The sequence below is a fragment of the Rhinopithecus roxellana genome, chromosome 8 (assembly GCF_007565055.1).
Source record: "Rhinopithecus roxellana isolate Shanxi Qingling chromosome 8, ASM756505v1, whole genome shotgun sequence".
Taxonomy (NCBI): Eukaryota; Metazoa; Chordata; class Mammalia; order Primates; family Cercopithecidae; genus Rhinopithecus; species Rhinopithecus roxellana.
Genome location: NC_044556.1, coordinates 37,085,488 through 37,110,472, shown reverse-complemented (window position 1 = coordinate 37,110,472; position 24,985 = coordinate 37,085,488). Strand labels below are relative to the sequence as shown.

Below are 24,985 nucleotides of genomic sequence, written 5' to 3'. Positions count from 1 at the left end.
TAGCCGGGCGTGGTGGCACGCGCCTGTAGTCCCAGCTACTTGGGAGGCTGAGGCAGAAGAATGGCGTGAACCCGGGAGGCGGAGCTTGCAGTGAGCCGAGATGGCGCCACAGTGCTCCAGCCTGGGCGACAGAGCGAGACTCTGTCTGGTGGGGGGGGGGGGGAAGACTGTGTGTTATTGTGGAAAGAGCATGAGATTTGGGTCCAGAGAGCCTTGGTTTTGCCATTTAGGATGAACAGAATGACTTTGAGCAAGATACCAGTCAGAGCCCCAGTTTTCTTATTTGGGAAACAGGGATAAGGTATTACTTGCCTTACAGGATTGTAATTGGTATCAACTAATGTTTGCAAAGCGTTTTACATACAATAAAATGTTTTTTTTTTTTTTTTTTTTTTTTTTTTTTTTTGAGGCGGAGTCTCGCTCTGTCGCCCGGACTGGAGTGCAGTGGCCGGATCTCAGCTCACTGCAAGCTCTGCCTCCTGGGTTTACGCCGTTCTCCTGCCTCAGCCTCCCAAGTAGCTGGGACTACAGGCGCCCGCCACCTCGCCCGGCTAGTTTTTGTATTTTTAGTAGAGATGGGGTTTCACCGTGTTAGCCAGGATGGTCTCGATCTCCTGACCTCGTGATCCGCCCGTCTCGGCCTCCCAAAGTGCTGGGATTACAGGCTTGAGCCACCGCGCCCGGCCACAATAAAATGTTATACAAAACAAAGCTATTGTTCCTATTATAACAATAAGTAGAGAAGTGGTAACTGAACACTCCGGAGGACAGCTGAGTTTCTGTAAGACTTGAAGTAACCTTACCACTTAATTCATTAAACTGTCAACTGAATTTCTGCTAAGTCAGATATATTTCTAATAAAAACATGCATTCCTGCGCGTGTGTGCGTGCATGTGTGTGTGTCTGTTGAGAGCTTGATGAATGTACCAGCATATTCACCAACCACAGAAAGCTGTTCGTGTGACGTGAAACCCTGAGGATCGTAGCTTCAGAAACCAGAAAGACTTGTGTTTCACTAGGTTGGGAAATCACCATCAGTGGTCACATCGTGTACCACCCTTGCCAAGGATCCAGTCTGTAGGAAGGTTTAGACAGTATTGAAATGCAGTTTTTGACCCACCACAGATAACTTCTAATCCCAAAGTAAAGACTGAAAGCTTCACCTGTTTTTCACTATCAAATGCCTCAAGCTATAAATAGGTCCAAAGCTCATCTCTCTCCACTTAGCAGAGAAGGGTCAAATTTCAGGGGGCAAAGCAAAATAATAAAATGAATGTCAGGATATTTTATAGTGTCAGTCAGTCACCCATGGTCTCCTCTCTCTTCTTTTCTACTGTGCTATCCTAGAATCAGGGATTTCAGCAACAATGCCTCTGTTCAAACTCGCAGGTAGGTGTACAAAGTGTTTGGAGAGCTCAGGTTTTTTTTTCTTTCATATGCAACTGTTCCTTTAGCTAGCATATCAGCTTTGATCATTCCTTATTTGGGGTTCATGATAGCTTTAAAATACATTTCAGGAAAACATAAAATGTTTTCAAGGGTTTTTTGTTTGTTTTTAGTTTTGGTATGTGGGTAAGTTTCTAAAACTGTTATCATGTATGTTGCATCTTTGATGATCCCAGTAGAAATTCTGTGAAATATTGAATAACTATTCTGCTAGTCTAAACAAAACCTGCGCTGCCATAGCTCTGACACAGCTCCTACACAATGACTCTAGCTATGGTATTAGCTGAAAATCATGAACATGACAAAAATAACCCAATGTGTGTCTTCTGATAGTTCATGAGAATAGCTTTCTGTTGTCCAGGTTTGTACACAGAGTAATTTTTAAAATAGTAACGTTATAATTTTAAATGATAAAAGCAATACATGTTTCATGTGAAATAGAAATTGTGCTTGGCCGGGCGCGGTGGCTCAAGCCTGTAATCCCAGCACTTTGGGAGGCCGAGACGGGTGGATCACGAGGTCAGGAGATCGAGACCATCCTGGCTAACACTGTGAAACCTCGTCTCTACTAAAAAATACAAAAAACTAGCCAGGCGAGGTGGCGGGCGCCTGTAGTCCCAGCTACGGGAGGCTGAGGCAGGAGAATGGCGTAAACCCGGGAGGCGGAGCTTGCAGTGAGCTGAGATCCGGCCACTGCACTCCAGCCCGGGCGACAGAGCGAGACTCCGTCTCAAAAAAAAAAAAAAAAAAGAAATTGTGCTGAAAAAATAAAAGTAATAAACATTCATTTTGAAAGTGTGGAAATTCAGTACAAATAATAATTTTATTTTTTACTTATTTATTTATTTTTTGAGACACGGTGTCACTCTGTTGCCCAGGCTGGAGTGCAGTGACACGATCATGAGTCACTGCAGCCCCAATCTTCTGGGATCTTGTGATCTTCCCACCTTACCCTCCTGAGTAGCTGGGACTACAGGCACGTGCCACCATGCCCAGCTAGTTTTTGTATTTTTTGTAGAGACAAGGTTTCGCTATGTTGCCCAGGCTGGTCCAAACACCTGGGCTCAAGCAATCTGCCCACCTCAGCCTCCCAAAGTGCTGGGACTACAAGTATTAGCCACTGCACCCAGCCAAAAGTAATAATTTTAAAAATCTGCACATCCATTATACAAAGATAGCCACTCTTAACATTTTAGTGTTTTTTCTTTTCAATCTATTTTCTGTGCAAAATTAAAGAATTTTTTTAAAAAGACACTGTTACGATTATATTGCACATGTAATTTTATATCCTGCTTTTGTCAGGATAATGTTTTGGCTTAACTTTACAACTTATCCATTTACCATGGTATCCCAAACTTTTCCTAAAAAACATTTTAAAAGACTGCATATTCTATTTTCTTAACTAATTCCTTAGGTTCTTTATGGTTTTGGGGTTTTTTTGTTGTTGTTGTTGTCGTTTGTTTGTTTGTTTGTTTGTTTGTTTTAGAGACAGAGTCTCGCTCTGTCATCCAGGCTGGAGTGCAATGGCGCCATCTCGGCTCACTGCAAGCTCCACCTCCTGAGTTCCCACCATTCTCCTGTCTCAGCCTCCCGAGTAGCTGGGACTACAGGTGCCCGCCACCATGCCTGGCTAATTTTTGTATTTTTAGTAGAGACAGGGTTTCACCATGTTAACCAGGATGGTCTCGATCCCCTGACCTCGTGATCCACCCGCCTTGGCCTCCCAAAGTGCTGGGATTACAGGCGTGAGCCACTGCACCTGGCCTCTTTATGGATTTTTATAAGTATAAATGTGTTCTGATAACAATATTGACACTTAAAGCTTTTTCCATGTTTAAGGATGATTTCCAGAGGATAGCTTCTCAAATGGTTGTTTGGTAGGTGTTACTAAATTGTTTACCAAATGAACTGTCAACATCATATGAGCGTTCCCATTTTTCTTCATCAGATATTTTTAAAAATCATACTTTATAGAGAGTGCCTTTTAAAAATGTTAAGAGACATATTAGAAAAGAAAAGAAAATGAAGAGCTGTATAATGACCATATTCCCAAGCTTTCTGATGGCAGCGAAGTGTAGACAAGCTGGAAGGCTGAGTTGAAATAACAGCAATCTACATGCGTCTACCCCAAAGCAGTGATTAATAGCCACGATGATTACAGAAAGTTGTTCACATATTTTATCTTGTTTTATTTTACTTCATACAGCTGAAGAGAAACGTGAGTATTGCATTACTTTTGTTGCCATTTGTCAGAGTATCAATTAAAGAAAATATACTATTCCTTAATTCAGAAACATGGCTATTTTTCAGCAGTGTTTATTAAATAATAGCCTTGAAAGTCAACAGAGATTCATAATGACCATAGCTATCCCATAGCATAGCAAATAAGCTCATGGTTTTTCTGGATTCTAGTGTGTGTATAACTATATATATATATATATATATATATATTTTTTTTTTTAAAGAAAACCTCATGTGGCACATTTATTTATTTATTTATTTATTTAAAGATGGAGTCTTGCTCTGTCGCCCACGATGGAGTGCAGAGGTGTGACCTCGGCTCATCGCAACCTTCGCCTCCTGGGTTCAACTAATTATCTTGCCTCAGCCTCTCGAGTAGCTGAGATTACAGGTGCACACCACCACATCCAGCTAATTTTTAGTAGAGACAGGGTTTCACCATGCTGGCCAGGCTGGTCTCGAACTCCTGACCTCAAGTGATCCACCCACTTCAACCTCCCAGAGTTCTGGCATTACAAGGTGTGGGCCACCACACCCAGCCTGTTTAATATTTTGAAATAAATAACATAGATTAGCCAAAGGGGCCTATTGAATCACGCCTTAGTAAAGCAACTCCAGTGCAAAAAAATAAATAAATAAAAATAAAAGTAACATAAAATTGTGAATTTTTGTGACCAGATAAAATAAAAACCTATTTTATTTATTTATTTATTGAGATGGGGTCTTGCTGTGTTGCCCAGGCTGGAGTGCAGTGGCATGATCTCAGCTCACTGCAACCTCTGCCTCCCAGGTTCAAGTGATTCTCCTGCCTCAGCCTCCCAAGTAGCTGAGTTTACAGGTGCCCACCACCACACCTAGCTAATTTTTGTATTTTGAGTAGAGATGAGGTGTTGCTATGTTGGCCAGGCTGGTCTCGAACTCCTGTTCTCAAGTGATCCACCCACCTCAGCCTCCCAAAGTGCTGTGATTACAGGCATGAGTCAACGTGCCTGGCCTTAAAAACCTATTTTAGATAAAACTATAACTTTAGTTATCTATTCCCCTCAATCTCAAATTAGACTTGTCCTTTTGCTAACTGATAGTAGGTCTGCCTCTGAATTCCTTTGGGAGATGAGATGTGGCAGATGAAAGGCGTACAACCTTGTCTTTCCTACACATTAATAAAGCACTGCTGAGAAACAAGCATGTTTTTCTGGACTTGTTGGGTTAAGAAGCAAGCATGATATTCCTCTTCTCAAGAGTCTTGCGCTTCCGGTGTTAATAATAGTAATCTCCAACTTCTGTATAGTACTGCATAATTTTAAAGTATTTTTTGTGTAATCTTCATAAGAATTCTCTGAAATTGACATTATTATTATTAACATTCCCCTTTATGATAATGAACACTGAGGCTCCCAGTTATTATGTGGTTTGCCCAAGGCCATCCAGCTGTCATACACGCATTTTCTTTTTTTATTTTTATTTTTATTTTTCTTGAGACAGAGTCTTGCTCTGTCGCCCAGGCTGGAGTGCAGCAGCATGATCTTGGCTCACTGCAACCTCCACCTCCCAGGTTCAAGCAATTCTCCTGCCTCAGCCTCCTGGGCAACTGGGATTACCGGCATGTGCCACCATGCCCAGCTAATTTGGTATTTTTAGTAGAGACAGGGTTTCACCATGTTGGCCAAGCTGGTCTCAAACTTCTGACCTCAGGTGATTCACCCACTCAGCCTCCCAAAGTGGTGGGATTAGAGGCGTGAGCTACTGCACCTGGCCTATCTACTTATCTTTTGAAATATAAGTTTCATTTTTTCCTTTCCATAATCACCACCGTTCCCTGAAGTATGTTTCATTTGTTTGTTTGCACTCTGTTGCCCATGCTGGAGTGCAATGGTGCGAACATGGCTCACTGCAGCCTCAACCTTCTGGGCTCAAACGATCCTCCCACCTCAGTCTCCTGAGTAGCTGGGACTTCATGCATATGCCACCATGCTTGGCTAATTTTTGAAAAAAAAAAATTGTGGAGATGAGGTTCTCACTATGTTGCCCAGTCTCCAAAGTCTCGAACTCTTGGCCTCAAACAATCCTCCCACCTCAGCCTCTCAAAGGGCTGGGATTACTGGTGTGAGTCACCATGCCAGGCCCACTCCCCGAGGTATTTTTGAAAAGCAGAGCTCTTGAATTAAGAGTCAAATTTCAGCTGTGGTTACATGAAGTCAAAACAAGTGGTTGATTCAGTGGAAGGAAATATCAACCATATAATTTTTGGTCATCGTGTAAGCTACTTCTCAAGAGTAGAGTTTCTACTTTTCAACTGTCTATAGTGGCTTAGAGAGATACGATCTTAGTAAAAACAATACTGTTTCGAAATAGGAAACAAATAGAAATGTGTAGTCCCAGACAATGAATGCTTGTTCTGGAAAAGCCAGATATCAAGCAAGTAGGATTTGGTTTCTGGGCATCCATTTCCATACTGTCCTTCCTGAGGCCTCCAGCACTATTGCTGCAGATCCAGCATGACTGACCAGTTGCATCATCCTCATTCTCATCTTCATAACCAACTGTCCTATTTCCATTTACCCTTCATGGTGCATGCAGCCTCTTCCAACTTCTGCTTGCCACTCTCCCTTGAGATGCATGTGCTTGCTCATGATGCTTAGGAAGAAGTGACACTATCTCTGGGGATCAGTTGGCAGTAGGGTGTGGAGGCATTCTCAGGCCATCGAATGCATTTACTTGGTGTTCCATTTGTTCCTTCATGGATCATGGTGCTTGCCAAAGGACTACTGATAGCATCCAAGGATGCTTTTCCATTTCAGGTGTTTGAGTTTAACAAGGCAAATAGATGCATCAAGTTTGGCCAACATAGTGGGCTTCTCTGTTAACTTTGCTGTAACAAACCAGGTTTTAAAAACTGGCTGACCTGACTGTTATTGTTGGGGAAGTTATGAATCAATTCCTATCATCTCCAATGTACATTTCATCACGTACTAAGTCATATCATTTATCATCTCATTCATAGTCCAAACCTAACCCCACACACCAAATGTCTGTTTGACCAATGCTACACATTACCTCATTCAATTTAATCTGGTGCTTTATTTGTCTTAAGGCATTTCCACATACACTATCTCACTTCGTGTCACAACAGTCTTGCCAGCGAGGTTGGGTAGGTATTAGTATTTCCACTTTACAGATAAAGAAATGGAAATAGAGGAAGATGTAGGAGGTGTTAAGTGCAGAGCAGGGAGCTTGAACACATGACATCTACTTAATTTAGAATAGAAAAGATGGACTTTTGCAGGTCTGTATAGACATTAATGGATGGGGGCATCTTTCTCTCTGCATACAGTTTGCTCTGTCATCCTGTGGGGAATGTTTCTGTCTTCTACTGTTGCTCCAAATAGCTAGCTATTTGCCATTGTCATTATTGCTACCAGCTATTTGCTGGAAATACTAGGAAAAGTATTAGAGGTAATGATTATTCAGACAGAAAACACTGAGGATCTGGAGAACACAGTGGAACTTAACAGAAAGGCAGATACTTGATGGCCTTCACCATCTTATTTGATGACACTGGTTTTCTTTTCTTTTCTATTTTGAGACAGAGTTTTGCTCTGTCACCCGGGCTGGAATGCAGAGGTGCAGTCTCCACTCACTGCAACCTCTGCCTCCTGGGTTCAAGTGATTCTCCTGCCTCAGCTTCCTGAGTAGCTGGGATTACAGGTGTGCACTACCACGCACAACTAATTTTTGTATTTTTAGTAGAGACAGGGTTTCACATGTTGGCCAGACTGGTCCTCAACTCCTGACATCAAGGGATCCACCCTCCTCGGCCTCCCAAAGTGCTGGGATTACAGGGATGAGCCACCGTGCCCTGAGACACTGGTTTTCTTACATCCTGAGGGTCTTGGGGTTATTCGTTGCCAAACTAAGAAGCATCATCTCCCCTCATTTTAAGAATGGGAAAATTAGGGTATATACAAGTAAACTTGGCCTTCCAAAGGTCATTCATTATTGAGGCCCACGTCCACAAGAAATGGGACTTCCAGTACTAGGTAGTAAATGTCAGTGGTCCCCTCCCTGCATACAGCGGCGTATCACAAAGTTGTCTGGATTTGAAGAAAACAAGATTTGATGTGTGAGAGAAACACAGTATCTGTCTTAAGTAGAAGAAAGACCCTAAAATACACATTTATTTCTCAGAACTACTTAGATCACTGGAATCACTGGTTCTCCTTAGCAAGAGAAACTCCAAGGACCAATAATCCTATCCACATCTTCAAAACCATCAGAAAAACTCCACCAACCTAATGGGAAGAACTGTGCTGCATGGTTCAAACTATGAAATCAAACTTAGCCTTGCCAGAAACGGGTGATCTTACATGAGGTGCTGGTCCCACAAGAGCCCAGTCTCATCTTTAGGACCACCTTTAGGACTATTCCGAAATGTGCTACGAGAATCTGACCCATGTTTCTGAGAGCGTATTTTCAAGGCACCCACACAGAAACCCACTAAAAGGAGAACAGGCACTGAGCTCTGCGGTGTTTCAGGGACCCTGGTTGGAAAGCAGGGGAGCCATGCACGCAGCAGAGTCCCTGTCTCATGCCTTACACATAGCAGAAACTCTCAGATGACTTTTGAAAAGGGGCTTGAACACTAATATGTGAAAAACTCTTTTAGAAATTGATGATGCAACGCGCAGCTTTGCTGAAAAAGTGTTTGCCTCTGAAGTCAAAGATGAAGGAGGTCGTCAGGAGATTTCCCCCTTTGATGTGGATGAGATCTGTCCAATTTCTCATCGTGAGATGCAAGCACACATATTCCATCTGGAGACTCTGTCCACCTCCATAGAAGCCAGGAGGTAAGTGGTGTAAACGGAATGCTTAGCATATTGGCACCTAAGGAGGGGTATCTGCCAGGGAAGATATGCTTTAATTTATCCAAATGATGTTCAATTCAGAGGAAGAACTCTGCCAGAGTTAGAAATTCCTAAGGCTGGGCACAGTGGCTCACAAGTGTAATCCCAGCACTTTGGGAGGCCAAGGTGGGTGAATGACTTGAGGACAGGAGTTTGAGACCAGCCTGGTCAACATGGTGAAACCCTGTCTCTACTAAAAATACAAAAATTAGCCAGGCAGGTGGTGCACGCCTATAATCCCAGCTACCTGGGAGGTTGAGGCAGGAGAATCGCTTGAACCTGGGAGGCGGAGGTTGCAGTAAGCCGAGATTGCCCCACTGCACTCCAGCCTGGGTCACAGAGTGAGACTCTGTCTCAAAAAAAAAAAAAAAATTCCTTTTCCCCCCACACTGGATATGCTAGAGTGAGTAGAGTGAGGAGCCAATGATGAAAAAAGAAGAAAGCAGTGAGCCTCCTATCTCGTTCACATCTCCCTTGACTGAAGCCTCCCTACCCATCTAAGCAAGAGGACTTCGAGATACCATAGAATTATTTCAAACCAAAGTGGGCAAATGGCTGCTGTGAACATATTCAATTTACACACAACAATTATATAAACTGGGACACAAGAGCCTTCATCTTCAGACTCTGTCCCTAGCCAATCTTAGTGTTATGCTCCCTGACGTGAATCCTGCCTTCCAGTTAGTCTGACCACCTCCTGGCCTGAGGAATACTGCTCTCTATTTCTGCCCTCATGCCCTGCCCATCCTATGTCTGTGATGCATACTTGCTGCCTCCCCCAAGCAGGCTGAAAATCCCTCTCCACCAAATCTATTTTCCTTTATTTGAACCACTCTAGGATTCACTACTGGCCACACTTTTGTCCTCAAACCTCAAACCTATACTAACCACTTTGTTGGAATCCTCTCCTTAAGTCCTCCCCCGATCCCACCAGCTTCATGGGGAAAAGACTATACTGCTGTCTTTCTCTTGGTTTTACATCTTTAAGGAAAGAACAGCAATCCACCTCCTTTGGTGTCCCCCATAGGACTTAACATAGGACTTGGGTCAAAGCAATAAACTTGGGTCAAACTCAACAAATACTTGTTGATTTGAGAAAATAATATTAAATACCTTATAAGTTCCAGGTACTCTGCTAGGCATTGTGTACACATTAAATCCCATAGAAATCCTATAAGGTAGTCATGTTTGCACCATTTTTTTTAGGTGGATAAATGGGAGCTCCTTTATCTGTGTTTAAGGAACATGAATAAAATGATACAGGTAGTAACTGACATAGCCTGTGTTTTCTGTAGTACCTAGACTGCCTGTTCAGCTGGGAGTGGATTGTCTGGGAAGAAGGTTGTCATGGTGAAGGTCTTCTAGGATTGCTAAGGCTGTTCCAAGGTAGACCAGGGGGAGGGGCACACTGTCATGTGTCTTCAGTGATTTCTTCTCCCACTATGCTTGGATCCTGTTTCTGATACCCAACCACATTTAAAATTTTACTTTTTGTTCTCAGAATAAAATCGTATAGAGAAACATCTATCTGTCACAGTGAAATGCCTGATGAAGACAAAATTAACTCTTACTTTTAAATTTTGAACCCAGAAAAAAGCGTTTCCAAGGACGGAAGACTGTTAATTTGTCCATTCCACTAAGTGAAACATCTTCCACCAAACTGTCCCACATTGATGAATACATTTCCTCATCTCCAACCTACCAGACCGTGCCTGATTTTCAGAGAGTGCAGATCACTGGTGACTATGCCTCTGGGGTGAGTTGGTCCTTGCCACTCAGACTTAGCAACCAGGAAGCCATTCAGCTTGACAGTTCTAGCTCCTTACCTTCTTCTCCTTCCTGTTGAGGGAGGTGTTAGCTCACCTGTACTTTGTTACACTTCATTATTGCATTTCACTACTAATATAGTATGTCTTATATTTCTGTTGTTTTTATCATCCCACATAATTTATCCTCTATCTCATTTGCTTGCACATGGAGAATATGGAGTAGAATGCAGTGTGTATGTTACAGAATACAATGGACACATTTTGGCAAAAAGGATCAAAGAGAGCAGTAGAGTGGTCAAATCTCACTGATGTTATCATAAATCAGAAAAAGGGGCCTCTGGGGAGGCACGGAGTCTCTGGGGAAAAGAAAGACCCCAGCAGACTTAGGATAGTGAGAAGGGTTGCAGATAGCATAAACCAACCAAAGAAAACAGATCCAGAGAAAGAGAGAGGGAAGAGAAAAAAGAAGGAATCAGAGAAAAGAAGGAAGACGAGAGAGAGGTTAGAGAATCCTAATGAGGCTATTGTGTTTTGAGGAGCTGAACTCTCCAATTTCATTGCAGATGGTTACATAGTAGATCATTACTTGGAACAGACTCTAGTATGCCACAGGGATAGTAAAGTCACGTCACAAACAACTTGACCTGCTTGTCTCATCCAGAACAGTTGGTCAATTAATAAATATCTGCCACAGGGACTTGCAGAATCAGCATTATATTGGTGAAACTGCTGTGCAGCCATCAGTCGATGCTCCAAATATAGTTTTAATGACCAGTGCTGGGTTCCCTTCTCATGTAACTGACCCACTTAGAGTCAGTCCTAAGATACTTAAATGTGACAGGGCAATTAAATGCACCTCATTCTTGCTTATTCATTTTCTATATAACATGGGTGCTCTCTAAACGTCAGGGGGTTTAGGCACTAAATAACTAAAAAGAAATGCCTAATAGAGATGAGTACAGGGGAAACACAGTTTGGAGGACTCCAGAATTCAAAATAACGTAAAAATTTGGAGATAAACGTCATACCTGCATGCTTGATAGAAATGAAAACAACAATAAAAACAAAGAGGTTAGGAGGACGAACAAAATGTACAGAAGTCAAGGAGTAGCTTCTCCTCCTGTGAAAGCTGGAGGGCACCTGAAACCTTGACCTGGAGACTGCGAAAAACGAAGTATGTTGCTGTGCCTGTCGGCTGAATGTGGGCTGCTGAGCAACACTCTACGCTCTACCTGGTTGTAGTCTGTACCCAAATCAGTCTTCACCCTTGTAATTTAAACAGAGGCAAAGGGGAAACCAGGGCTCAGTTCCCAAGATCATTAATTCCTGCTAAACACTTGATTCAATTTAATCAGTCTTTATTAAGCATCTCTTCTGTGCTAGGCATTGTGTGCTGAGAACATGAAGGTGAATGAGACCCAGCTCTCATTCTTGAGGACCTGATAGGCTAGTGGCCTATTAGGTGGCAATGAGCTACACGTGCCGTTGGAAGCATGGAAGCAGACCCCCAGGCCTAGCACCTGTGCCAGACTCTTTTGGCCAAGGTCAGCAGGTCTTTAAAATAGTTAAGCTAATTCAGGATCAATATTTGGACCTTAAACTATTGGGGACAAGCATATGTTAGTCCCATAGTAAAAGTCTTTGGGTTCTGATAATGAACATTCAGTGATTTCAAGTTATAACTACTTGGGCATGCCTGCCTGGCCCAGTCAGGAGTTGGGAATGGGGGCAGGGGAAATTTCCAGCAGCTCAAATGAAGCTTTCCTCTAGAATCTCTCAATTTTTACCCAGAAATAAAATCATCTAAAAGACTAACTTCTCACAGAATGATGTTGTGATCATCATAGCTGAAGAAGGCAGTGCATGGGTTTGAGAGATTTGTGATCCCTTATTCATCCCAAAATATTTCCCTCACTGACCAAGTGGTTTGAATTCTCACAATTTGAGTCACATAGTCTTTCAGTTGAGGTATTGTCTTTGTTTTGTTTTGGTTTGTTTTGTTTTGAGATGGAGTCTCGCTCTGTTGCCAGGGTGGAATGCAGTGGCACAATCTCGGCTCACTGCAACCTCCACCTCCCAGGTTCAGGCAATTCTCCTGCCTCAGCCTCCCGAGTAGCTGGGACTACAAGCACGAGCCACCACGCCCGGCTAATTTTTGTATTTTTAGTAGAGACAGGGTTTCACCATGTTGGCCAGGCTGGTCTTGATCTCTTGACCTTGTGATCCACCCACCTTGGCCTCCCAAAGTGCTGGGATTACAGGCGTGAGCCACCACGCCTGGCCTGAGGTATTGTCTTGTGCTTAAAATATTCACATGTACTTGGAAGGAAGAAAGTATATACCATGTTAGAATGGATTCTTTTAATCTTATTTGCTAGATAATCCCTGCTATGTAACAAAAACCAAAAACAAATACAGGACTATAAGGGAAAGACTCGTAGGACAGGTAAGAGACGAAAAAGCTAGAAAAGCTTCAGGACCTGCTCTGGGAGGGAGATTTTGGTCCCAAGTCAATTAAGAAGCAGCAAGGTGAGTGGTGAGGCTCAGAATGGGCTGTGATACACAGGAGAGCTGGGAGGTGCCAAGAATAAGCTTTACTAACTTCTCAGTTTTTCATGGGATTGACTCTGATATGATGAGTTTTTTTTTATTTTATTTTATTTTTTTGGCAGGTTACAGTTGAAGATTTTGAAATTGTTTGCAAAGGTCTGTATCGGGCACTATGCATACGTGAGAAATACATGCAGAAGTCATTTCAGAGGTTCCCTAAAACCCCTTCCAAATACTTACGCAACATTGATGGTGAGGCTTGGATAGCAAATGAGAGCTTCTATCCAGGTAACAATTCTCTCACATAATGTAAGAAACATATCTTTTATTTAAACTATTAAATATTAAATTTAAAATATGCCCCTAGATTATAAGTAATCTAGTCTAAAAATACCATAGTAATAGTCATCTTTGGCCCCATTTCCTCATGTGTCCAATCACTTGATTCAGTCTGCACAACGTCTTTCTGAACTTTCTCTCTTCACCATTCCCTAAACCGTCATTCAGGCTTAGCCTTCTCCTTGTCCAGATAATTACAAGAGCTTCCTAACTACTCTGCTAAATTTCAATCTCACTCTCTTTTGGTTCATCTTTACTTTGGTGCTAATTTTTAAAACACAGATCTGAGCATATCCTTCTCCTGACAAGAACCTTTAGCTGCTCCTTGCTACCTACAAAGCAAAGTCCAGTCTTCAGCCTGGCATTTCAGGCCCACATCCTCTCGCCCCCTAACTACATTTTATTTGTTTGTTTGTTTTCCGAGACAAGGTCTCATTCTGTTGCCCAGGGTGGAGTGCAGCATCACCCTCTTGGCTCACTGCAACTTCCACCTCCTAGGTTCAAGCGATTCTCTTGCCTCAGCCCCCTGGGTAGCTGGGATTACTGGCGTGTGCCACCATGCCCGTCTAATTTTTGTATTTTTTGTAGAGATGGGGTTTTGCCGTGTTGGCCAGGCTGGTCTCAAACTCCTGGCCTCAAGTGATCTGCCTGCCTCAACCTCCCAAAGTGCTGGGATTACAGGCATGAGGCACCACACCTGGCCTGTTTATTTTTGAACTTGCACACTCAACCTACTTCTTTCTTTCTTTCTTTTTTTTTTTTTTTTTTTTTGAGATGGAGTCTAGCTCTGTTGCCCAGGCTGGAGTGCAGTGGCACGGTCTCAGCTCACTGCAAGCTCCGCCTCCTGGGTTCACGCCATTCTCCTGCCTCAGCCTCCCGAGTAGCTGGGACTACAGGCACCCGCCACCACATCTGGCTAATTTTTTGTATTTTTAGTAGAGGCGGGGTTTCACAGTGTTAGCCAGGATGGTCTCGATCTCCTGACCTCGTGATCCACCCGCCTCGGCCTCCCAAAGTGTTAGGATTACAGGCGGGAGCCACCACGCCCAGCCCACTCAAGCTATTTCTGAACTTACTTTCTCTGTTCCATCTTTATACTCTTGGTTCTGGTTGGAAATAGTTCTCGTTCCCTGCATAGTTCAACACTTTCCTGCTCCTGGATTGCTGCTTTGCTTCCCTGTGCCCAGACTGTCCTTCCTCTCACTTACTCACCACACGTCCAAGTCTCTAGAGCCAACCCAATCTTTCAAGAGGCAGCCCAAATACTATCATTTCTTGCCTTCTGGATAGATGTAAACTACATATTCTGACTTTCTATAGCACTGTATTTACTTATCTCAGTTTTTACTTTCTGCCTTGTAGAAAGTTAAGTACATATTTTTCAACAATCAGATTTTAATAATTTTACAGATTTCTATTGTGTAACTGGAACATAATTGACTTAATTCCTATTTTTAGGCAATTAAATTTCTGACTTTTTAAAACTTGTTTCTAAAAAGGATCTTTATATACACATCTTTATATACACATCTTCCTGTAATTGTCTCATAATTTTAGGATTATATTCCTAGAACTAAAATTTCTGGGGAGGCAAATATTTTAGATTTTTGAGGCCAGGCGCGGTGGCTCACGCCTGTAATCCCAGCACTTTGGGAGGCCAAGGCAGGCGGATCACGAGGTCAAGAGATCGAGACTATCCTGGCTAACATGGTGAAACCCCGTTTCTACTAAAAATACAAAAAATTAGCTGGGTGTGGTGGCAGGCGCCTGTAGTCCCAGCTACTTGGGAGGCTGAGGCAGGAGAACGGCATGAACCAGGGAGGAGGAGCTTGCAGTGAGCCGAGATGGCATCACTGCGCTCCAGCCTGGGGGACAGAGCGAGACTCCATCTCAAAAAAAAATATATTTTTGAACTTCCAAATTGTAATATTATTAAAGATCCCCAGTTCCACAACTTCCTGTCTGTAATTCCTTTTAATATTAAAATCATATTAAACATGTCTCCAGTTTGGTAACTCATAACAGTGGTTTACCCATCCTCTATAGTATTGACATTTAGTTTGTTTTGTCTTTACTTCCCCTAAGTTATGCTTTAATAGTAATTATATCATTAATAGTGAGCTATTAATCCTTAAGTATAAGGATTTCAAAATTAATATTTGATGTAGCAACATGCTGTTTCACTTCTCTTAGGTTCCTTTTCTCCCAATTTTGAATAGGAAATGTACAGACTGTTTTTTTTTTCTATGCTATTTTTCTCACTTTGGCTGCTGTAGGCATCACTTGCGAACAGGAGACTTTCTGATGCCTTCCTTGGGCACAGCAGTGAAGAGGCATAAATGACCATACTTGTTGAAAGTAAAAGGATGAATTCTTAAAGGCTCTGACAGTGTGAAATGTGTTCATGGCTTCCTTAGGCTGAAACTGCTAGCAGTGGAAAGAAGGGAACACATCCACTTAATCTCTTCTCAATTCCTTTAGCAGAAATTGTATGTGCTTTAAAAGGTGGGAAAAATAATTCTCATAAGAATTATTACTGTTACAATAATAATTTATTTTATATCTCTTTTTTACATTAAAACCACTTTAGGTGGAGCACAGAGGATTCTTAGGAGAGCGAAACTATTCTGTATGATACTGTAAGAGTGGATATATGTCATTATACATTTGCCAAAACTCATAGGCTTTGAGTGAACCCTAATGTGCACTATGGACTTCGGGTGATTATAAGGTGTTAATGTAGATTCATTGGTTATAACAAATGGACCCTCTGATGCAGGATGCCTAGAGTGGAGACTGGCTGTGCGTGTGTGGGTGCAAGGGCTGTGGGGAAACTGCATTTTCTTTTTTTTCCTTCTTTCTTTCTTTTTTTTTTTTTTTTGAGGTGGAGTTTCACTCTGTCACCCAGGCTGGAGTGCAGTGGCACACACTCACTCACTGCAACCTCCACCTCCTAGGTTCAGGAGATTCTCATACCTCAGCCTCCTGAGTAGCTGGGACTACAGGTGTACACCACCACACCCAGCTAACTTTTGTATTTTTAGTGGAGATGAGGTTTCACCATGTTGGTCAGGCTGATTTTGAACTCCTGACCTCAAACAACCCACCTACCTTGGCCTCCCAAAGTGCTGGGATTACAGGCGTGAGCCACTGTGCCCGGCCTGGAAACAGCATTTTCTACTTAATTTTATTGTGAACCCAAAACTGATCTTTAAAAGCCTATTTCAGAAAACATTCTAAATTAAGTCTAATGAAAAAGATTGGCTTAAATAAGCTAAAGATCTAAACTCTATTTTTTTAACTGTAGTTTGACTTTTATTCTTATCTCATTATCTAAGACCTAATAATATGCTCTAAACAGAAAGCCTTTGATGACCAACTTCAGTAAATAATGAAGATTGTTTCTAAGTAGTATATCGATTACTTTATGTAAACAGTTCTTCCAAATAAATTGAAAAATCATTCTTACACTAGATAACATATTATTTTATTTTTCTTTTTTTGAGATAGGGTCTCCCTCTGTCACCCAGGCTGGAGTGCAGTGGTGTGATCTCAGCTCACTGTAACGTATGCCTCCCGGGTTCAAGTGATTCTCCTCGAACTCTCTACTCCTAGCCTCCTGAGTAGCTGAGATAACAGGTGTGTGCCACCACAGCCCGGCTAATTTGTGTATTTGTAGTAGAGACGTGGTTTCACCGTACTAGTCAGGCTGGTCTCAAACTCCTGACCTCAGGTGATCCACCTGCCTCGGCCTCCCAAAGTGCTGGGATTACAGGCACAAGCCACCACGCCCAGCCAACATATTATTTTTATAGTTATTTTATACTATTAAGTCACCTTTGAAAAATAATGCAAAAATAAAGGTTAGCTTTATAGATAATTACAACTTAAGTACTGAATTCCAAGCTAAAGAAACGTTGTAGTATTTCAGATTTTGGTTATTTTTATGTGGTCGTTCATCCTATGTGCTAATATATTACTCTGTGCTTGATTGAAAAAGTCTTTACTCCTCCTGTGAAGAAGGGAGAGGACCCTTTCCGAACAGACAACCTTCCTGAAAACCTGGGCTATCACCTCAAAATGAAGGACGGTGTAGTTTACGTCTATCCTAACGAAGCAGCAGCCAGCAAAGATCAGCCTAAGCCACTTCCTTACCCAAATCTGGACACCTTCTTAGATGATATGAATTTTTTACTTGCTTTAATTGCTCAAGGACCTGTGTAAGTGTTTAGCGAGACCTAAACAACTAGTACTATGACTACTGATAGTAAGACTAAGTGTTTACTAAATGCTTACTATGTTCAAACACTATATTAAACCCTTCATGCACATTGTTCCTTTTATGCCTTACACTTGCTCTGTGAGGTGGTTATTTTCATAATTTCAGTTTTATGAGCTAAGACGTTGATGAGTTAAGTAACTTGCCAAAAGTGACACAGCTGGGTGAGCCAGGATTTGCACTCGAATCTGCTGACCCCAAAGCCAGGGCCTTTAATTTTGAACAACACTCTCTCCATGGAGTTTTAAGATATCTTTCCAAGTTCTCCCTCATTATTATGTCCAACATTGTTGAAAAGATTAAGCCCTTGGAGCCCACTACTTCTCAATGAGATTAACTGAAGAGTAAACTGAAAGGTTTGTTCCAATAATTATTTCCTAGGAATGGTAAAGGTCCTGATAGTTTGGAAATTGTGACTGTTTTCCTTGAATGTCTAAAACTTTTTGGAATTATCTAATTTTATTTTTCACAGTAAGACCTATACCCACCGGCGTCTGAAGTTCCTCTCCTCCAAGTTCCAGGTCCATCAGATGCTCAACGAGATGGACGAGTTAAAAGAGCTGAAAAACAACCCCCACCGAGATTTTTATAACTGCAGGAAGGTAAACATTTTAGTTGCTCTGAGGTAATTCCTGGGCAAAAGCAATCCAATTATTTATTGAGAAGCACAAGACAACAGTGTGTTTCTGATTAATCTAAGATTTCTACAGGTTTGGTGGACTTCAGTAAAAGCAGATGACAGATTATGTCTAATGGGTTAGAGTTAAGTGCCATTTCTACTGTTTTCCCCACAGAAAGGTTTGCCACATTTTTGGCATAAAAAATTATAGTTATCATCAAAACAAAAATAACAACCAAAAAAATCAAAAATGACCATTCTAGAATTTGAAAGATCTTCCCTCTAGTCCTTTTTCTTTGAATTCCTGACTGTAAGACCTTGGAGGAAGTGATGACATATTTTCATTTCAGTCCTCATTTGTCAAATTGGGAACTAAATCTGCACAGTCCAGTTCACACGAGGATTGTGAATATCAAATGAGCTAGCCTAGAGACTGTGAAATCCAATCAACTAGAAACACTTTCAAGATGTATTCCGACCATTAAAATGATTACAAGGAAGTGGGAATAGGAAATGTATGAGCAGAGATTCAGGCCCAAATCCTGGCTCAGCTGCCTATACAACTTTGGACTAATTACTTAATCTTCTGAAATTTCAGTGTATAAAATTTAGTTATAAGAATATCTACCTCATAAAAGCCATCACCGTGTCATGGCTTCATAATTTCAATCCTTTATCCTGAGAGGCTGAAAGTTATGGTAGTGACTTCACTTCCAGCTGTGCTTCAGGAGTGAAGAATGGTCCTGAAGAATGTGTGGATCAGACGTAGGAAGTAAATTGGATGTACAGATATACGGAAGGAGCAAACATTATTATTGCATCTAGCCGAATCTTCCACATCCTCACATGGGCACATCACAGTTGTAACGGGTTTTTTATTGCTGGACCACCTCCACCAACTGTCAGCTCACATCCTCATTATTTACTTTGTCCCAACACAGTGGGATTTGCAGCACCATATCCTCTAAACAGAGTATCATAACTAAGGCTGATTGATGTTTTTTTCTTTCTTTGAATGTACATACAGGTGGACACTCATATCCATGCAGCCGCTTGCATGAACCAGAAACATCTCCTGCGTTTTATTAAGAAATCTTACCAAACTGATGCTGACAGAGTGGTCCATAGCACCAAAGAGAAGAATCTGACCCTAAAGGAACTTTTTGTGAAATTAAAAATGCATCCTTATGACCTGACTGTTGATTCTCTGGATGTTCATGCTGTAGGTTGAAATGCCAATGTCAGTTTCACTCTAATACTCAGAACCTCACGTGTCTTTCTCCTACAAGCCCTCCCTTCTCAGAGCTCTTTTAACTATCTTGGCTTGCCACGATGCCTGAAAGCACCACAGACAATTTTGAAGTTTGCTCATTGTCACCTGTCCCAAATTCCATTCTTGGAGCCCAATGCCCTCCCCCACTACCAGACCCCAGTTCTGCTTGACTATTTCCTAGCTCTCTGTGTCCAGACAGCTCTGGTAATAATACATTTCTGCAATTTTTCCTGATTCAGGGACGCCAGACCTTCCAGCGTTTTGATAAGTTCAATGACAAATATAATCCGGTAGGAGCAAGTGAGCTACGGGACCTCTACTTGAAGACAGACAATTACATTAATGGAGAATATTTTGCCACTATCATCAAGGTGAGGAGGAACCAATCAGATCTATGGTACCTGGCATCATTCTTGAAGAAAGGGAAGAAGGAAGGAAGGAAGGAAGGAAGGAAGGAAGGAAGGAAGGAAGGAAGGAAGGAAGGAAGGAAGGAAGGAAGGAAGAGAGGGAGGGTGGGAGGGAGGATGCTCTCCCTGGGTCCAAACACTACACAAATGAATATAAGAATTTCTTCTGAAACATCCACTCTAATGATTTTTAAAGACCTCTATTCCTAAGGTAGAGAAATTAAGGGTGTGGTTTTGAGACTGATTAAGGACCTAGCCTTTTCAGATTCTGAAAGGAAGAGTTAGAAAGGGAATCTCCTCTCCCTAGACCCCAGAGAAACTTGTGGGAATCCCTGGCTTGAACTTCTCTCTTGGCTTTGCAGGAGGTAGGTGCAGACCTGGTGGAGGCCAAGTACCAGCATGCTGAGCCCCGCCTGTCTATTTATGGCCGCAGTCCTGATGAGTGGAACAAACTCTCCTCCTGGTTCGTCCGCAATCGCATCCACTGCCCCAACATGACATGGATGATCCAGGTCCCCAGGATCTAGTATGTACCTCTAGAAACTCTAGAGCCTGCACTTGTCTCATCTGCTTCAACTCCCCTGTATGAACAAGGAATGTGTTGCCCATCTAGATAGAAATCAGCTTTGTTAAAACAGCATTCATTATTGGGTCCTGCATGCTTGGTTTTGTCCACTCTGGGTACAGCACTCTTAACCACAGACACGAGTTAGGAAGATCATTTCAGTTCAGTCCTCTAGCTTTATGAAGATCATAAATAACTTACTGAGAATGATTAAAACTAAGATAGAATAAGAACTATGTAGTTTGGTATACATTGTCTTTCACCTGGTCTTCTCTGTGTCAAGTCCATTCTTTCCCATGCTCATCTCTACTGGGATGTGGCTTTCTTGTATCAGAACCTTTACTACTGTCTGTCAATTGTCCCACCTACAAGTGCTCAAGTTCTCCACAATCAAAGAGTATTTATCAATGGTATTGCTGAGGATGTCATCTCCCTTTCATACCCTCTGCTCTCATTCATCACCTTCAGGGATGGCTTCTCTTTCGGTTTGTTCAGTATCATTGATCTTTTATCTAACTTAGGTGTTTATGTATTTTCTGGCTGCCTGTCTTTGTGTTCTTTGTGACCTACTGCAATGTAAGAGTTTCATCCTGTCTCTTTAACCAAAAAAGCAATTTTTTGACTGGGATAATACTTCCTGTCTAATAGGCAGAGAGGCAGTATGTTGGTTAGGAGTACAGATTCTGGACCGAGAGTAGCGATACTTGAATCCTGGCTCTACCATTTCGCTGTGTTACCTTGGGTTAAGTCATATCACCCCATTGTGCCTTAGTTTCATCATCTCTAAAACAAGGTTAAAAACAATACCTAACTTATTGAGTTGTTACGAGGATTACATTAGCTAATATTTCTGGACACTTAGAAGAGTGGTTGGGATATATTAACTGCTATATAAGAGTTTGTTAAATTGCAGACCAGAGGTATTCTTGGAAATCATTTCATGCTCACTGTCTTGTAGCTGCACACATATATTGAAACTTTTATGACATACTTGCTATATTCCTCTATGAGGACTTAGCTGTGAAGGTTTAGTTTTCTTATGACAAAGATTTGTAAAAAAGATGGGGGAATAGGGTACACCAAAAAACTTTTACTTCCTACGTGCAGCCCAAACTGAATCCCTCTCTATAGGGGACCAAGAAGAATGTATGAGGAGCATGGACCTAGGATAGATATACCAAGTCTTTTCCTGTGCAAGACATTCGGTCCTCTGGTTCCCTCATACTAGGGCTATCAGTCCTAAAAATCATTTTTTCTCCTAAATTCTCTTAATTCTTGCCTCTAGTGATGTGTTCCGTTCCAAGAATTTCCTTCCACATTTTGGAAAAATGCTGGAGAATATTTTCATGCCAGTGTTTGAGGCCACCATCAATCCCCAGACTGACCCAGAACTCAGTGTCTTCCTCAAGCATGTAAGCATGACCCTTCAGGCCTTCATACTGCTGCTCATGAACCCACCTTCCTACCTGGTTATGATGAATTCTTGGTGCTTATCTCTTTATGTTTGGTCTGTGCCTTTGGACCTGAAAGTTTGTATGAGGACTGGGACCCTGCAGTTGGACTGAACCCATTGCATGACTCACTTTTCCTAACAGATCACTGGCTTTGACAGTGTGGATGATGAGTCCAAACACAGTGGCCACATGTTCTCCTCTAAGAGTCCCAAGCCCCAAGAGTGGACATTGGAAAAGAATCCATCTTACACTTACTACGCTTACTACATGTATGCAAACATCATGGTGCTCAACAGCCTGAGAAAGTAAGCAGGAGAGAACTGGAGCTAGGAGGGTCTATTTGACACAGCTCTTTCCACATATATTGGCACTAAAGGTGGTCAAGGGTCTCATGCATTACTGTGATGGTTCCAACGGGCCCAAATCAGAAATTTCCTTCTCTTAACTTTTTTCTTCAATTTATTTACTTAGGGGCAGAGATTGATATTTTGATGCTTTCAATAACTTTCACAATTCATTTTTTTGGGGGAGAAGTTTAGGAATTTATACTAATCATTGTGTAATTAATTATAACACTTCATATATTTTACCCTTCTTGATATATTTGGGTAAGGAATAAGTAGAGGAATATTATACTGGGGTTTTCTGGAAACATTTCTCCCTTAAAGTTTGAATAGAATAGAATAAATGATGAGATGTTGATATTGGTAAATTTCCTATTGAGACTGAAGGTATTTCCATCCAGGCAATCAACACTTGATTTACTTCCTTACCCCCATATCCTCTGCTGCCTCTTTTTAGAAACTTTGTATTTAGAAAGAGTTAAGATTATGATTTGGGACTGTTTTGCTGAATCCTTTGAAGGGCTTACTTCCTTCCAGAGTGTTCATTTTTCTACTGAATTTTCTTGTGAATCACTCCATACTCAGAACCTGTGATTCCAATAGCAGTTCTATTTCCCCAGGGAACGAGGCATGAATACGTTTCTGTTCCGACCTCACTGTGGGGAAGCTGGAGCCCTCACCCATCTCATGACAGCATTCATGACAGCAGATAATATATCTCATGGCCTAAATTTAAAAAAGGTGAGTTGGAAGCTCTCTTCTTAATTTTTACATTGGAGCTAGAGGAATCTTTTTTCCCTTAGCCAAACATACTGTCCCAAGTCATTATCGACACTGGAATCATATTCAAGTAGAGCATGAAAGATTTTTTAGTTTAGTGCAGTTCATTCTACAGAGAGGAGTAAAGGGACTTGCTCAAGATTACCTTGCTAGTTGCTGTTAGAGATATGTTAACACAGATCTCCTGACTTCTAGCTTAGAATCCTGACAAGGGATAATTCAGAGATGGCCTGGCTTTCCTTAAGCTAGTTTTTGCCAGATTTCTTGTTATAGCATGCTTCAAGATGTTTTTTGTGAGAGTCAGAGCTTTCTTGTAGAGAGAGGGGAAAAAAAAGAATGTTTCAAGGCAAAGTCTTTTGCCTGAGACAGACCATCTAACGTAGGCAATTATAGATCGAATAAACAATCTGGTTTAACTCACTGCTTCTGAAAATTAATGTATCCTAAATACATTTATCCTAAATAGCATTTACATTGAAAAACTCCTAAATTCTCCTTACTAAGGGACTTGAAGAACAAGTGATAATTTTGTTGAAAGCTGAAGCTTAAGGCAGATCATGAGATTGTAGTGTTTCTAGTTTGTATTTCTTTTTCAACATCTTTAAGTATTTTTTCACTTTTCTTTTTCAGAGTCCTGTGTTACAGTACTTGTTTTTCTTAGCCCAGATTCCCATCGCCATGTCACCACTAAGTAACAATAGCCTATTTCTAGAGTATGCCAAAAATCCTTTTTTGAACTTCCTTCAGAAAGGGCTAATGATCTCACTGTCCACAGATGACCCAATGCAATTCCACTTTACTAAGGTATAGTATGGACTTGGGCAATACAAGTGTATTTTGCTGAACTGTTTTTTCCCACCCAGAATTTGAAAGTCAAATAAAGGTATTTCACTACTTTCTTTTGTGCAGGATACATATTATTTATTAATTCATTCCTCTTTTTTCCTTGTTTAATAATTAACTGCAGGAGCCCCTAATGGAAGAATATGCTATTGCTGCACAAGTCTTCAAGCTGAGCACCTGTGATATGTGCGAAGTAGCAAGGAACAGTGTCTTGCAGTGTGGAATTTCTCATGAGGTAGATCTGTCCTCAAATGGCTTCCCTTCTGAGTATAGGGTCTGCTAACTTGAATACCGAAAAAGTAGATGGGAAACACATGTGGAAAAATTGGCCCACGAATTACATGCAGTTACTATGGACAAGGACTAGAAGGGATTATTCTCTTTGCCTATGCCTTTTGGGCAAGGGAAGTAAAATACACTTGATTACTCAGCAGACTGTGAACACTGAGGCACTAGATGAGTGCTTTTAATGGTTTATTATTATTCTTCTTTTGTCAGTGGCTAACATAAGGAAGGAATTATTGTAAAGAATGCAATTATTGTCTATACCAGTGTGAAAAGAGACAACGATCATTCTGCATCCTTTTCTCTTATAGGAGAAAGTAAAGTTTCTGGGCGACAATTACCTTGAGGAAGGCCCTGCTGGAAATGATATCCGGAGGACAAACGTAGCCCAAATCCGCATGGCCTATCGCTATGAAACCTGGTGTTATGAACTCAATTTAATTGCTGAGGGTCTTAAATCAACAGAATAAAAAATAAATAAACCAAATAATAATATGAGTGAGAATTTCATTGTAGAGTTTGAATAATAATAGTTACCTCTTAATTGAGTCCCTACTATAAACCAAGGACAATATTAGATGTTCCACTGATATTATTTCATTTAATCCTTATTATCTCCATTTTGGGAAATATAAAGTAGATATTATTATCTCCGTTTTGGGGAAATTAGTACACTAAAGCTAATAAGGTTAATAACCTGCACAAGGATATACCTGGTGAAGGGCAGCAGTGAGAATGTAGGTTTCTCTGACTGTAGTCTCTATGACTTTCAGGCAAAATATCTAATAAAGCTGGGCAAAAATACAAGCAAATGACTTTTTGGGAGATAGGCTTCTGGTTTACAGAATGAAATTTGCTTAAGGCACTTAGAACCATTAAAAAGTCCTTTG

At 41.4% G+C, this 24,985-nt stretch overlaps 1 protein-coding gene across 2 annotated transcripts; it reads left to right on the top strand.

The window, feature by feature from the left end:
- The first annotated feature begins 1,221 nt into the window (after nt 1-1,221).
- Nucleotides 1,222-24,582, top strand: AMPD1 (adenosine monophosphate deaminase 1). Of its 2 annotated transcripts, XM_010371966.2 has the most exons (16): nt 1,222-1,389; nt 3,653-3,664; nt 8,351-8,531; nt 10,179-10,344; nt 13,030-13,195; nt 17,247-17,466; nt 17,998-18,127; nt 19,172-19,366; nt 19,657-19,788; nt 20,187-20,350; nt 21,675-21,801; nt 21,985-22,148; nt 22,808-22,928; nt 23,598-23,771; nt 23,935-24,045; nt 24,407-24,582. In XM_010371966.2, exons 1-16 carry the CDS (start codon nt 1,368-1,370, stop codon nt 24,563-24,565), a joined length of 2,244 nt encoding a protein of 747 aa, XP_010370268.1. In that variant the 5' UTR covers nt 1,222-1,367; the 3' UTR covers nt 24,566-24,582. The 2 variants fall into 2 exon arrangements, with proteins under 2 accessions (XP_010370268.1, XP_010370269.1); XM_010371967.2 differs by lacking the exon at nt 3,653-3,664.
- Nucleotides 24,583-24,985: the final 403 nt, after the last annotated feature.

Excerpts from the sequence above, each read along its gene's own strand:
- AMPD1 (XM_010371966.2), top strand. The coding sequence starts at position 1,368 with ATGCCTCTGTTCAAACTCGCAG. Across the intron at positions 10,345-13,029 it reads CTGGTGACTATGCCTCTGGG|GTTACAGTTGAAGATTTTGA; the intron begins GTGAGTTGGTCC and ends TTTTTTTGGCAG. Across the intron at positions 19,789-20,186 it reads ATTTTGCCACTATCATCAAG|GAGGTAGGTGCAGACCTGGT; the intron begins GTGAGGAGGAAC and ends TTGGCTTTGCAG.